The sequence below is a fragment of the Octopus bimaculoides genome, chromosome 10 (assembly GCF_046866305.1).
Source record: "Octopus bimaculoides isolate indiv1 chromosome 10, ASM4686630v1, whole genome shotgun sequence".
Lineage (NCBI taxonomy): Eukaryota > Metazoa > Mollusca > Cephalopoda > Octopoda > Octopodidae > Octopus > Octopus bimaculoides.
In genome coordinates, this window is record NC_142937.1 from 75,876,653 (window position 1) to 75,889,059 (window position 12,407).

Genomic DNA, 12,407 nt, shown 5'->3' on the forward strand with positions numbered 1-12,407 from the left:
CCATACTAACTTCTCCGGTATGACAAGATCACGATTACTTCAATATCGTGCTAAGTGTTGCTAGTCTGTATCACGTGACATTATTCCATGTATAAACCACTAAAATAATGGAATTGTCTAGAATCTAAATTATTAGAAATGCTAAGAGACCTTCTGCGATAAATGTAAACAACTAATAATTTTAAACTACATACAAACCGGTACTCCGTCGGTTACGACGATGAGGGTTCCAGTTGATCCGATCGACGGAACAGCCAAGATTGTGCAATTAATGAAAAGTGGGCATAACGTTTATTAATTGAAATATAGGACGTTCAAATTATTCATGATGGTGAAGTAAGTCTTCCTATAGTAACTTGTTCCTTCTTTTTCTCTTTGTTACAGGCAAATAATTGATTTTAAACATAAAAAAAACCGGCCGTCATCGAGTTCTTGACAAAGGATTAGATGCAAGCTGTCTGATATACTCAGAACGCCTCAGATTGTTTACTGATATAACACTATTGTCAAAAGCATTGTACACAGATAGAGAAAGAAGTTTTAAGATGAGGAGACTAATGTTGACGTAAAACTCACTCAGTGGAAGAGCATCAACTGCGACCACTGACTCTAATCACCAGCTTATGGACCTTATGGCGTGTCACAATCCATGAGCGTGCTGTACGGCTGAACCGTGGTCACAGTGCATTACAGAAGATGGAAGACTTCGAGTATCGGAATTCGAATGCAAATTTGGTACCTCAGCTGTTGATACCCAATTTAAAGGAAAGAAACTTGGAAGTTCCTTGTGTTCTGCTGGAAGTATTTGAAGCCAACGAGGCTACATTTTCCCCCCTGATCTGGTGACACCATGTCCGTTAAGTTCACCGTCATCAACTCACCGCAGGGTAAGTTACACGTACGAAGTTTTTGGTAATTTTTCATTCTACTTCAATTGTTCTCTCTTTTTTTTTATTTATTTATTATTATTTTTTTATTTTTTTGTTAATAAAATACTTTTTAACTATTAGTTGTCAGATACTATGAATATATTTACTCGGTAAACTTACCTCGCGGTGAATTCACTTTCTTCATGTTGAACTATTAATGGCGGCACACTTACCTGTAATCGGTGACATGAGATGAAACATAGTACTACCTCAATGAACCAATAACAAAAGCTTATTCCATAGACTGGTGTCACTTCTCTAAAATCTAAGAAGTTCAAGCGCCGGTGATCCCCACAAAATTATAGTGGCTGTTTGGAGGACGACACGGGCATCCTTCTCCTTGATTTTCCAGTACGAGGCTGAACCGGTAACAGCAAGCGGAACTCTAAGGTGCTCAAAAAGCAGTAGTCCCTCATCCATTTTAGAGCGCGGAGCTGGCGTGCTCCGATTTCCTCCTGTTCGATTCAATGAAGGACTGTCTGTGGAAACAACGATTTAATGATAGTCAAGCTGAAAATGACTGTGGAAACTTGAAATTTTATTTGAAAGAATTCGATTTAACGATGGCGCAAGGCAGCTTGTGGTAGACACTATGTTGAATAGTACCCTTGTGTAGGGGTATTCTTTCAACAAACGCGATTCGAACGACCTATGTCAACTAATAAGAAATATGTGTTAGTGTGTATATTTAGATAGATAGATAGATAGATAGATAGATAGATAGATAGATAGATAGATAGATAGATAGACAGACAGACAGACAGACAGGCACATCTAACATACACACACATACACAAACGCACACATAGACACACACAAACAAACAAACAAACAAGCACACGCATACGCACAAACAAACACACACATACACATACACATACACACACAAACGTTCATGCTGTTTACAATATTTTCTGCTTACATATGAATGAAATTTTGTAAACATTTGTGTTTCAGAATTATCAATCGTAATTATTTATTTAGTTACATTTTCAAAATTATAATTAAAAAGAAAAGAAAAGTATTTACTCGATGACCCGAGGAGGATTTCGGAGAAGGAGTAAACAGTGAAACAGGAATATCGCTCACGAGACAAAACATCATCTGTGTCCTACGGTGAAATTGTTTTAGTACATGATAATTTCTCTTCGCCTTAGAGTTCCTCTTAGGCGGAAGTTCTCAACCAATGTTTATCTATAGACCCCTTTGATTACTATTCTATTCTGGTGGACCCCCATAGCCATTCTATGTTTAAAAACTTATTTTATAGACACTTCTTTCAAAGTTCTTATTTTGTTTTTCACACATTAACTTCTGCAAGTTAACTACGCAAAACGTTTGAGAAAGAAACCTGCTTTTTTGCAATAAATACGTTTAAAGCATAATTTTTTCATGGATATTTGATATACAATGGTGGGTCCCCAATTTACTATTTTGTTTGCACGGACCCCCAGAAATCTTATATGGAACCCCAGAGATCATGTTTACCCCCCCCCCACCTTGCGAACCACTGCTCTAAGGAATTAAATAACGGGTAGATTTTCACAGCCGTTACGGATTTGTTATCAACGGGTAGATTTTCACAGCCGTTACGGAGTTGTTATCGTTATAACATGCTGTTCCAGCTGTTCTGTTGCCTACGGATGTAAATAACTCTTTGCATCATGGTAAATCCTTAAGCCCGAAATAAGGGTGGTTATTGCTAAACATAAATTGGAAGGGTTGTCAGAGATTTCTAAAAGCTATACCCTTGGGGAGCCAATCAAATATATATGTACCATGCTTCAATCTGATACTCCATACATACAGCAGAAATTAGTAATGTGAAATGCAGTGCAGTGCAATGCAGTGCAGTGCAGTGCAGTGCAGTGTAGACCAGTGCTGTGTTGTGCTATGCAGTGTGACTATAAAATTGTTTACTATGGGTTAGTTATTCTTAGAGCAAAGACTCCAGAATTTCTAAACTATTTATTTAAGATACAACCGATGTCATCAATTTTGTTAGCTTAAATGACATGAAAGTTAATTTTCCAAGCAATTGATGACATAGATGTTAATGTCCAATATACTAAATGTATGTGTGTGTGTGTGTCTGTGTGTGTGTGTGAATACGTTCGACGGGTTTCTTTCAATTTTCGTCTATCACATCTCCTTTAGTCGGCCCGAGGCTATAGTAGAAGACACCTGCCTAAGGTGTCATGCAGTGGGACTGAATCCGGAAGCGTGTGGTTGGTGAGCAAGCTTCTTGCCACACAGCCATGCTCATATGCATGCATGTATGTATGTATGTATGTATGTATGTATGTATGTATGTATGTATGTATGTATGTATGTATGAATGTATGTATGTATGGAGAGATAGAAAACAATTATTCAAGGCATGGCTGCAGTCTACTGACTGACAAGTAAAAGATAAAACACACACACATAGGCTAATCTCTTCTTTACAAATTAAGTGCTTCTCTATATTATCAGACGGAAAGTTCAACATCGTGAGCACAATGTGCAGTTAGTTATCAAGATTATTACAGACTGTTATTTTGTCTATAATTAACACATTCATATAATATTTGTTTAGTTATATATAAGGATATAAGAATATTAGTGCTGTAGAATCAAATTCTTACCTATAATATGATTGTTGAAATACTTCAACGATACATTATTAACAGAGACAATCTAGGAATCGGATGTTGGCATCTGTTGCAGTATTAAAGATATGATGAAGAAAGCAAAGTCGTACTACGTATATATAAGAGAAATCAACTGATTATGACGTCAAAATAAAAATATATATAAATTTTCATTCTCATTGAAAATTACCTAATTTAATGCCTCACTTTAATTTGCTGCGCTTTAGAAAAAGAACAGGAAATGACGTCATAATTGAATAATTTTCAAATGCTACAAAATGTCTTCTTTCGTGAAATTAGTGGCGTTTCTTAAAATCTATTCATATTTACAGTATTGAAAGGCAGTGACATGGCAGAATCACCAACATGCTGGATAAAATACTCAGCGCCGTTTCGTCTGTCCTCATGTTCTGAGTTCAAATTACGCCGAGGTTGGCCCTCCGGTCCAAAATTTCAGGCCTTGTGACTATAGAAGAGAGGATATTTACGGTGGTGAAATATAACAATAGCTGTTTCTTATACAGACACTAGGGCAAACTTATAGAGAAAGTGTCTAGCCAATTACATCGATTCTGGTGCTTAAATGATATGATTAAAAGCAACGTTAACCTCGGTCGGATTGGAAATCCGGGCGTTCAGAGGCAAAAGTACATTATCTCAGGGCAATTTCCCCAACGTTCTATATATCTCTGCGTGTGCATGCGTGTGTGTGTGAATTTCTGTGTCTGTGTGCATGTGTGTAAGCTTTTATATGTATGCCAGAATGTGAGTGTAGACACACAGACGTATACATACATATACGTGCATCTGTGTGTGCCTGTACTTGTGTGCGTGCGTACGTATGTGTGTGTGTGTGTGTGTGTGTGTGTGTTTGTGTGTGTGTGATGATTTAGTGGTTAGAGGTATTAGGCTCACGAGCGTAAGGTCGTCAGTTCAGTTCCAACCGACGCGTTCTGTCCTTGATCAAGACACTTTATTTCACGTAGTTCCAGTGCATTCAGCTGGAAGAAATTAGCTGTATCTGTATTTCAAAGGGCCAGCCTTGTCACACTCTGTGTCACGCTGAATCTCCCCGCGAACTACGTTAAGGGCACACATGTCTGTGGAGTCCTCAGCCACTTGCACATTAATGTCACGAGCAGGCTGCTCTGTTAATCGGATCAACTGGAACCCTCGTCGTCGCAACCAACGGATTGCCAGTATACATGTATGTGTGTGTTTGTGTGTGTGTATACAAGCAATAGTAACTTGTATAAATATATATTGTTTGTGTGCGTAGTTGTTCTTATATACCTATGTGTAGATAGATAGATAGATAGATAGATAGATAGCTAAATGGATAGATAGATAGATAGATAGATAGATAGATAGATAGATAGATAGATAGATAGATAGATAGATAGATAGATAGATAGATAGATAGGTAGATAGATAGATAGATAGATAGCTAAATGGATAGATAGATAGATAGATAGATAGATAGATAGATAGATAGATAGATAGATAGATAGAGGGAGAGTGAAAGAGAAAGTAAGATACCTGGATGGATGCATTTATATATTAATACACGCACATATATACAACTAAATGTGGATGTATACGTATTTTTATAAATATGTGTTTACTCATATATATATATGCATACTTACATACATTAAACATACATGCATACATGCGTGAACACAAGCATACATATATGCATATATTCATTCATACATACATCCCTGGATACATATATACATACATACATACATACATACATACATACATACATACATACATGCAACACACATACATACAAACATACATATATGCATGCCTGCATGCATGCGTAAATACATACATACATCCTTCCTACATCTACCCATAGATACATACATAAATATATAGATACATACAGACATGCATATATACGTACATACGTACGTACATAAATACATACATACATACACATACACGCATGAATACATAGGTACATACATCCACTCATACGTACACTCACACATAGATACATACAAACATACCTACATACATACACAAACACACGCATGTATGAATACATACATATAACATACATATATACATGCATACATACATACATACATACATTTGATTTCGTTTTGTTATAAAGAACCACTAATAACCAGCTGTTGGAAGTCAATAAATTTATACAAGTAATTCGTGTTAGTACTAACTTCCAGTGGCGAATTGCTGTGAATTTAATGACGCTCTCCGCACCAATTTCTCATAAGAACAAAGCGATAAATTATTATGTAATTTTATTAGGACATGATGATAATACGACATAATACTAATCAACAAAACGAAAGTCAAAAGAATACGAATTTCGTAACAACATTCATTTACTAACAACTGCAATTTATAGCTTCGTCAGAGCCTTAAAAAGCTGTTTTGGGTGCACGGTCCTTTATAGCCGAAACAGCTGTACTCTAGTGAATGTTATTACTTATCATCTGTTATAAATTTATTAATATTTTTACATGTACATTTATATTTATATATGTATATGTATATATGTGTGTGTGTGTGTGTGTGTGCATGTATGTATCAATGTCTGTGTGTGCGTGTATGTATATATATATATATATATATATATATATATGTATATATATATAAGACAGCTGATGAAGGGATATTCCAAGTGGCTTTCCGTTTTCCTATGTGTTCGTTCCGTTGTCTGTAGTTTATTGTTCTAACGCCCTGTACCCTGATATGCATGTATATACACATGTAGATGTAAGTATGTACATATATGTGTGTATACATGTATATATATTCTTTGTATTATATATATATATATATATATATATATATATATATATATATATATATATATATATATATATATATGTATATATATATATACGTATGCATGTATGTATATATGTATGTACACATATTTAAACACCGGTTACGTTGGACTGGACACTATTGGAATGAATGATAGCAGGATCCCTAAGCTGATGCTATATGGGGAACTTGTTAATGGAAAGAGAACCTGACAGAGTCCTCGTTAAAGGCTTGTGATATGCAGCAGACTGACTGGGAGAGTAATGCCTGTCACCGCCACAGATGGAGGAAGCAGGTTAATTGGCGGGGGGGAGGGGTGACACCTTTCAGAGACCACTTATTCTGCATGAAGAACATAAGTGTGCTGCTCAAAAGCGCACTGCTGGTGTAGTAAATGGGGAAAGCTTGGTTTGCAATGTTTGCAGTCGTGTATGCTTGTCAAGAGCAGGGCTCATTAGCCACCAACGGAGCCGCAAATGCAAAATATAAGTTAGTCCTAGAGTGCACAATGTTCCTGAAGGTCAGCAATGATCTTCCTCAGTGACGAGTGGACGGCCATCATATTTGCTAGAAATAATTCATTCATAATCGGATGTTCTAATTCTGTTTCACCTACGACTCATAGGGTTAACAGAATATATTTTGTCGGACTAAGGATTTTGAATTCGGTATTAGTTATCCTGGAGTACATTATTCTAAGTGGCCGGACATGACTTCTTTTTAACTTGTCACACCCTAGAAGGCATTTCTCTCTCTCTCTCCCTCTTTGTGTATGTATACACACACACATACACGCACATATATATATATATATATATATATATATATATATATATATATATATATATATATATATATATATATATATATATATATATATATATAAATATATATATAATGTGTTAATATATGATTAAATGAAATTCTTGTTTTGAGGCTTCTAGGGAACAGATTCGCTTGTAATGTTTTCATGCACAATCGTTTATGTCTCAAAGAACATAAGCCGAAACATTTTATGTGACAACGCATTGTTTATACGAAAAACAAGGAATACACATACAAATAGACAGAACTTGGATTCTAGCAATATATATATATATATATATATATATATATATATATATATATATATATATATATATATATATATATATATATATATATAATTCATTCGTATACACATACAGAGAGATAGGAAGAGAGACAGTACGGGATGGAGGGAAGGGGAAAGTATTGGAATAGGGGAAAATGTTTACTTGAGTTGTAAGTAAAAATAGACATTTTCAAAAGACAAAAAAGAACACATGAATATGAACATTATAATAAGCAAAGAAGAAAAGAAAAGCAAATCAAAATCAGAAACATCACAAGGTATAAAAGTTATTTGGTATCTGACAGAAGGACAATTGATTTATATTTGATAGTAAAACAAAAACATCAACACGACCATCAACAATGAAGGAGAGATAAACAAAAGAATTCAAAAGAAATACCAAAAATAACATAATAGATAAAGACAAACACATTTTGCATTTATTATTATTATTATTATTATTATTATTATTATTATTATTATTATTATTATTATTATTATTATCATTATCATTATCATTATCATTATTATTATTATTATTATTGTTATTATTATTATTATTATTATTATTATTATTATTATTATTATTATTATTATTATTATAACTTGTCCGTCTTTAGGCTCTGAGTTCAAATCTCGCCGAAATCGACTTTGCCTTTCATCCTTTCGGGATCGATAGTATTAGTACAAGCTGAGCCACACGATCGGTGTAATCGACTTAGCCCCTCCCCTGAAATCTCTGGCCTGTGCCAAAATTTGAAACCATTATTATCATAAATTGACTGTCTTTACGTTCTGAGTTCAAATTCCGCCGAGGTTGACTTTGTCTTTCATCCTTTCGGGGATGATGAAAAAAAAGTACCAGTTGAGTATTGGGGTCGATGTAATCAACTAGCCCCCTCCCCACAAAATTCCACTCCTTGTACCTAAAGTAAGGAATGTGAAGAAAACATTGCAAATGAAGTTATTAACATTCTCAATGAAGCAATACATGTTATGTTGCATGCCATAATTAAATTATTAAAGAAGGTATATATCGTTGACGTTTTGACTTTCATTTCTGAAAATTAATGGAACTGCTTGTGCGAATTGCAAGCAAAGTAATTGACAAATTGTAGTGTATATTACATGTGATGCAATTTCACATAAGCATATAATTTTTGGCTTGAATGTTCAATTAATCAAGCATCAGCATAGTTTGTTCTGATGTTATAGAGTAGGAATTTGTCAATGTGTTAGCAAGCAGAAATAAGTTCGGTTCCTTTGATTATAGTATAATGTTGAATAATATGACATTTCTCCTAAGACAGAAATCACAACATTTCAAACCTTTCTTGAATTCATTTTCGATGGCGAGTATTCAAGTACTTTATTAACTGAAGTGCCGACTCAATGAATTCTACTGTACGTACCTGAGTACTTCGGAGACATGTGTACACTTAGCGCAATGCTCGGATCGACCACAATGCATAGCGAACAGCATATGTATATGTATGTGTGTGTGTGTATGTATGTATGTGTGAGTGTGTTTGTGTGTGTGCGTGTATGTGTGTGTGCGTGTGTTCTTTTATTCTTTTACTTGTTTCAGTCATTTGACTGCAGCCATGCTGGAGCACCGCCTTAGTCGAAGAAATCGACCCCAGAACCTATCTTTTGTAAGCCGAGAACTTATTCTATCGGTGACTTTTGCCGAACCGCTAAGTTACGGAGCTGTGAACACACCGGTATCGGTTGTCAAGCGATGGCGGGGGGAGAAACACAGACAAAGATACAAATACACACACACACAAATATATAGAAATATATATATACGACGGATTTCTTTCAGTTTCCGTCTAACAAATCCACTCACAAGGTTTTGGTCGGCCCGAGACTATAGTAGAAAGCACTTACCGAAGGTGCCACGCAGTGGGACTGAACCCAGATCTATGTGGTTGAGAAGCAAGCTTCTTACCACACAGAAATAGATAGATAGATAGATAGATAGATAGATAGATAGATAGATAGATAGATAGATAGATAGATATCAACTAACAAATTTCACTCATAATGCATGGGTCGAACCCACGCTATCATATAGGAATCAAACCCGAGACCTCATTGCTTTAAAGTAAACTTCTTAACCAATAGGCCTTACCTTGTCATGAATCGCAGGTGAGATATATGAATTTATATGTATGTGCTTACAGATAGAAGTATATAAAACAGGAGAGTGGCGAAAAGAGAATGCATTTATGAGTGACTGAGAATATACGTATGTGAGTGTGTATCAATATGTTTAACATACATATATGTATGTACGTATATATGTCTGCCTGTCTATCTGTCTGTCTGTCTGTCTGTCTGTCTGTCTGTCTGTATGTATGTATGTAGATAGATAGATAGATAGATAGATAGATAGATAGATAGATAGATAGATAGATAGATAGATAGATAGATAGATAAAAAGAATGAAGGACACAAGCATATAAATATCATTTTTTATGAATATTTACTTTCTTGATTCTCTATACGCGTGTGTGCTTGTATGTGTTTCTGCGCATGAGTACGTCTACGCGTGTATATAAAGTATACATACATATATATATATATATTTTTATATACATAGTGTGTGTATACAGATTTGTGTGTGCGTGTGTGTTTGTATACATGTACGCAAACATATAGGTTTATGTATGAGTGTGTGTGCCTATGTGCATGGCTGTATATGGAGATAGAGAGAGAAAGTGAGATAGAAAGAGATGAGCGTGCGTAAGAGAGCGAGAAAGGTAACTATGCTAAAGTCATTGCAGACAATCTTTTCCCATCCCAATATAAGTAAGCTATAGCAGCAACAACAAGATCAACATCAACAACAACAACAGCAGCAGCAGGAACAGCAACAATATTTCCTGTTAATTTCAAACTGATGTCTGGCGCAGTAAAACGAATAAAATCCATCAAATGGTCGTATTATGTCTGATGCGAAGCTGAAACTGGTCGCTATCTTAATCCATTCATATACTCAGTTAAATAAGCTTAGATCAGAGGTCACAGCTTATTATATACATTCCTAGACAGCAGGGAAATAAAATATTGTATCTGGTCTTCAATACAGAGTTTTGACTTTGTCTTGATGAAAACTAACCCTTTAAAGTTCCATGTCATAAAATAGTACCCTACAATTGATGAATCTTTTAATATTGGTCCCATTCTTGAAGGTACTAGCGTCTGAAATGAAAAGCGTCTGATAAATATACAAAGAAGCAATGGAGATGTTATTTGTGACAATGCTTTTCTTTTTTTCCAATATAAACCAAGAAGAAAAATGTATTGAGTTATAGAGTATCTGACATATGTCTGAAAGGAAAATTGGAAATTGAGAAAGAGAGATAAGATATCAGATGACGAAGTATCATCACTGGAGGAGTTTTATTTTGTTTGGGTGTGTATTAACCTTTTCGAGCCCACAACAACGATTTATAACTATACAGTCAATCAATGTTTTATGTCTAGTCCCAGTTGAAGGTGATCATCGTTATCCTAAATTTTGTAGCCAATGACTAATGAGCGACCGCTTCGTGTTTTACTTGATTCTCTATCATACCGCATATGTATAGACGCTCCTATCACAATTTCTCATTTTTACCATCCTTTTTCTTCTAGTATTCAGAACCTTTAATTTATTCAGACGATTTTAAGGTTTTCGGTCACATCTTTTTCAACGTTCTTTTAAGTATCTTCCTTTCTTATGTATAGATATGTCACAGTTTATATCATGCTGACGACTTTTTAAAATACCACCGACTTTTCAGAACTTCACAATAAGTAATCAAAAAAATTAATAAATATGTGAATTCTATATATCATTTTCCTTATAATTTCTGAATTTCAAGCTCAAATTTCTAATTCTGCTAAATATCATGAAGAAATGATTATCGCCCTTTCAATAGCTGTAACAACCAGGAGGACCACATGTAATATTACAATAGTTTCGATGATATCATTCTATGATCCATTCAGCTAAATTAGGTATAGAAGCTCTGAAGCAAAAATATATATATCACCGGCCTAACAGGCAAGTTAAACCAACTTCATCGGATGTAATTATTATAACAGTTTATCCGTAATACGCCAATAGGCCAATGATTTAGTGAAGGCATCCTATTTAAAAGACCTCCAAAGAGTTCCCAAATCGCTCTAAAGTAATCTTCATGAAGTGGTATAACAGAATAAGATTGAAAATATTGGATTCAATTTCGGGCACAAGGCAAGCAATTTCAGAGGAGAGATAAGTCGATTACATCGCTCTAGAGCTCAACAAGTACTTATTTTATCGACCCCGAAAGGATGAAACGCAAAGTAGACCACGGCAGACTTTGAACTCAGAGCGTAAAAACGAACGGAATGCTACTAAGTATCTCGCCCGGCATGCTAACAATTCAGCCAGTTCGCCGCCTTAAAAAACACAAAGCGTCAGTTATTAACGCCAATTAAAGATGCGAAAGATATCGTGAGGTGACGAGGTAGCCTCTAAGTGGTCACTACAACTGCTGAACAAATTGAAATCAGATCTAGCACAAATTACATGCAATTTGTTGACTTTTACTTTTAAGTTCAACTCTTCCTGTGCTTCAAAGTTAGCTAGGCTACGACAGATTGATTTGCCAAGGCACATAACACCGTGTAACAATTTATTTTGTCTTTGGTTAGTAAGTGTTATTTCCTTTTTGCTTCTATCTAGAAATCAAAAGACATGACTACTATTCCCTTCAAACATTGCTTTTGTGACCTGGACATGTTGTGAAACTGACCTATTTTCCATTACATTTCAGACAGCTTCAGTGCTGAGTTGCTAATGCAAAAATATCGTTGTAGCAAATATTCTGTTCAATAACTCAGATTTGCTTGTCAATCGTTTGACTGTAGCCACTTGAGCATGTTCCTTAGTGGCTGACAATA

The 12,407-nt window shown here is 35.1% G+C and overlaps 1 protein-coding gene across 5 annotated transcripts in view; it reads right to left on the reverse strand.

Moving 5' to 3' along the window:
- The window catches only part of LOC106874344 (uncharacterized), a 48,955-nt gene extending 45,286 nt beyond the window's left edge, over positions 1–3,669 (reverse strand). For all 5 annotated transcript variants that reach the window (XM_089358812.1, XM_089358810.1, XM_089358811.1 and 2 more), the window contains exons 1-2: positions 3,557–3,669; positions 1–1,408 (exon numbers count right to left, since the gene is read on the reverse strand). The exon at positions 1–1,408 is cut by the window's left edge and continues 382 nt beyond it. In XM_089358812.1, coding sequence (XP_089214938.1) covers positions 1–4 — 4 coding nt within the window. In that variant the 5' untranslated portion in view covers positions 5–1,408; positions 3,557–3,669. The remainder of the gene's footprint in view (positions 1,409–3,556) is intronic.
- Positions 3,670–12,407: the final 8,738 nt, after the last annotated feature.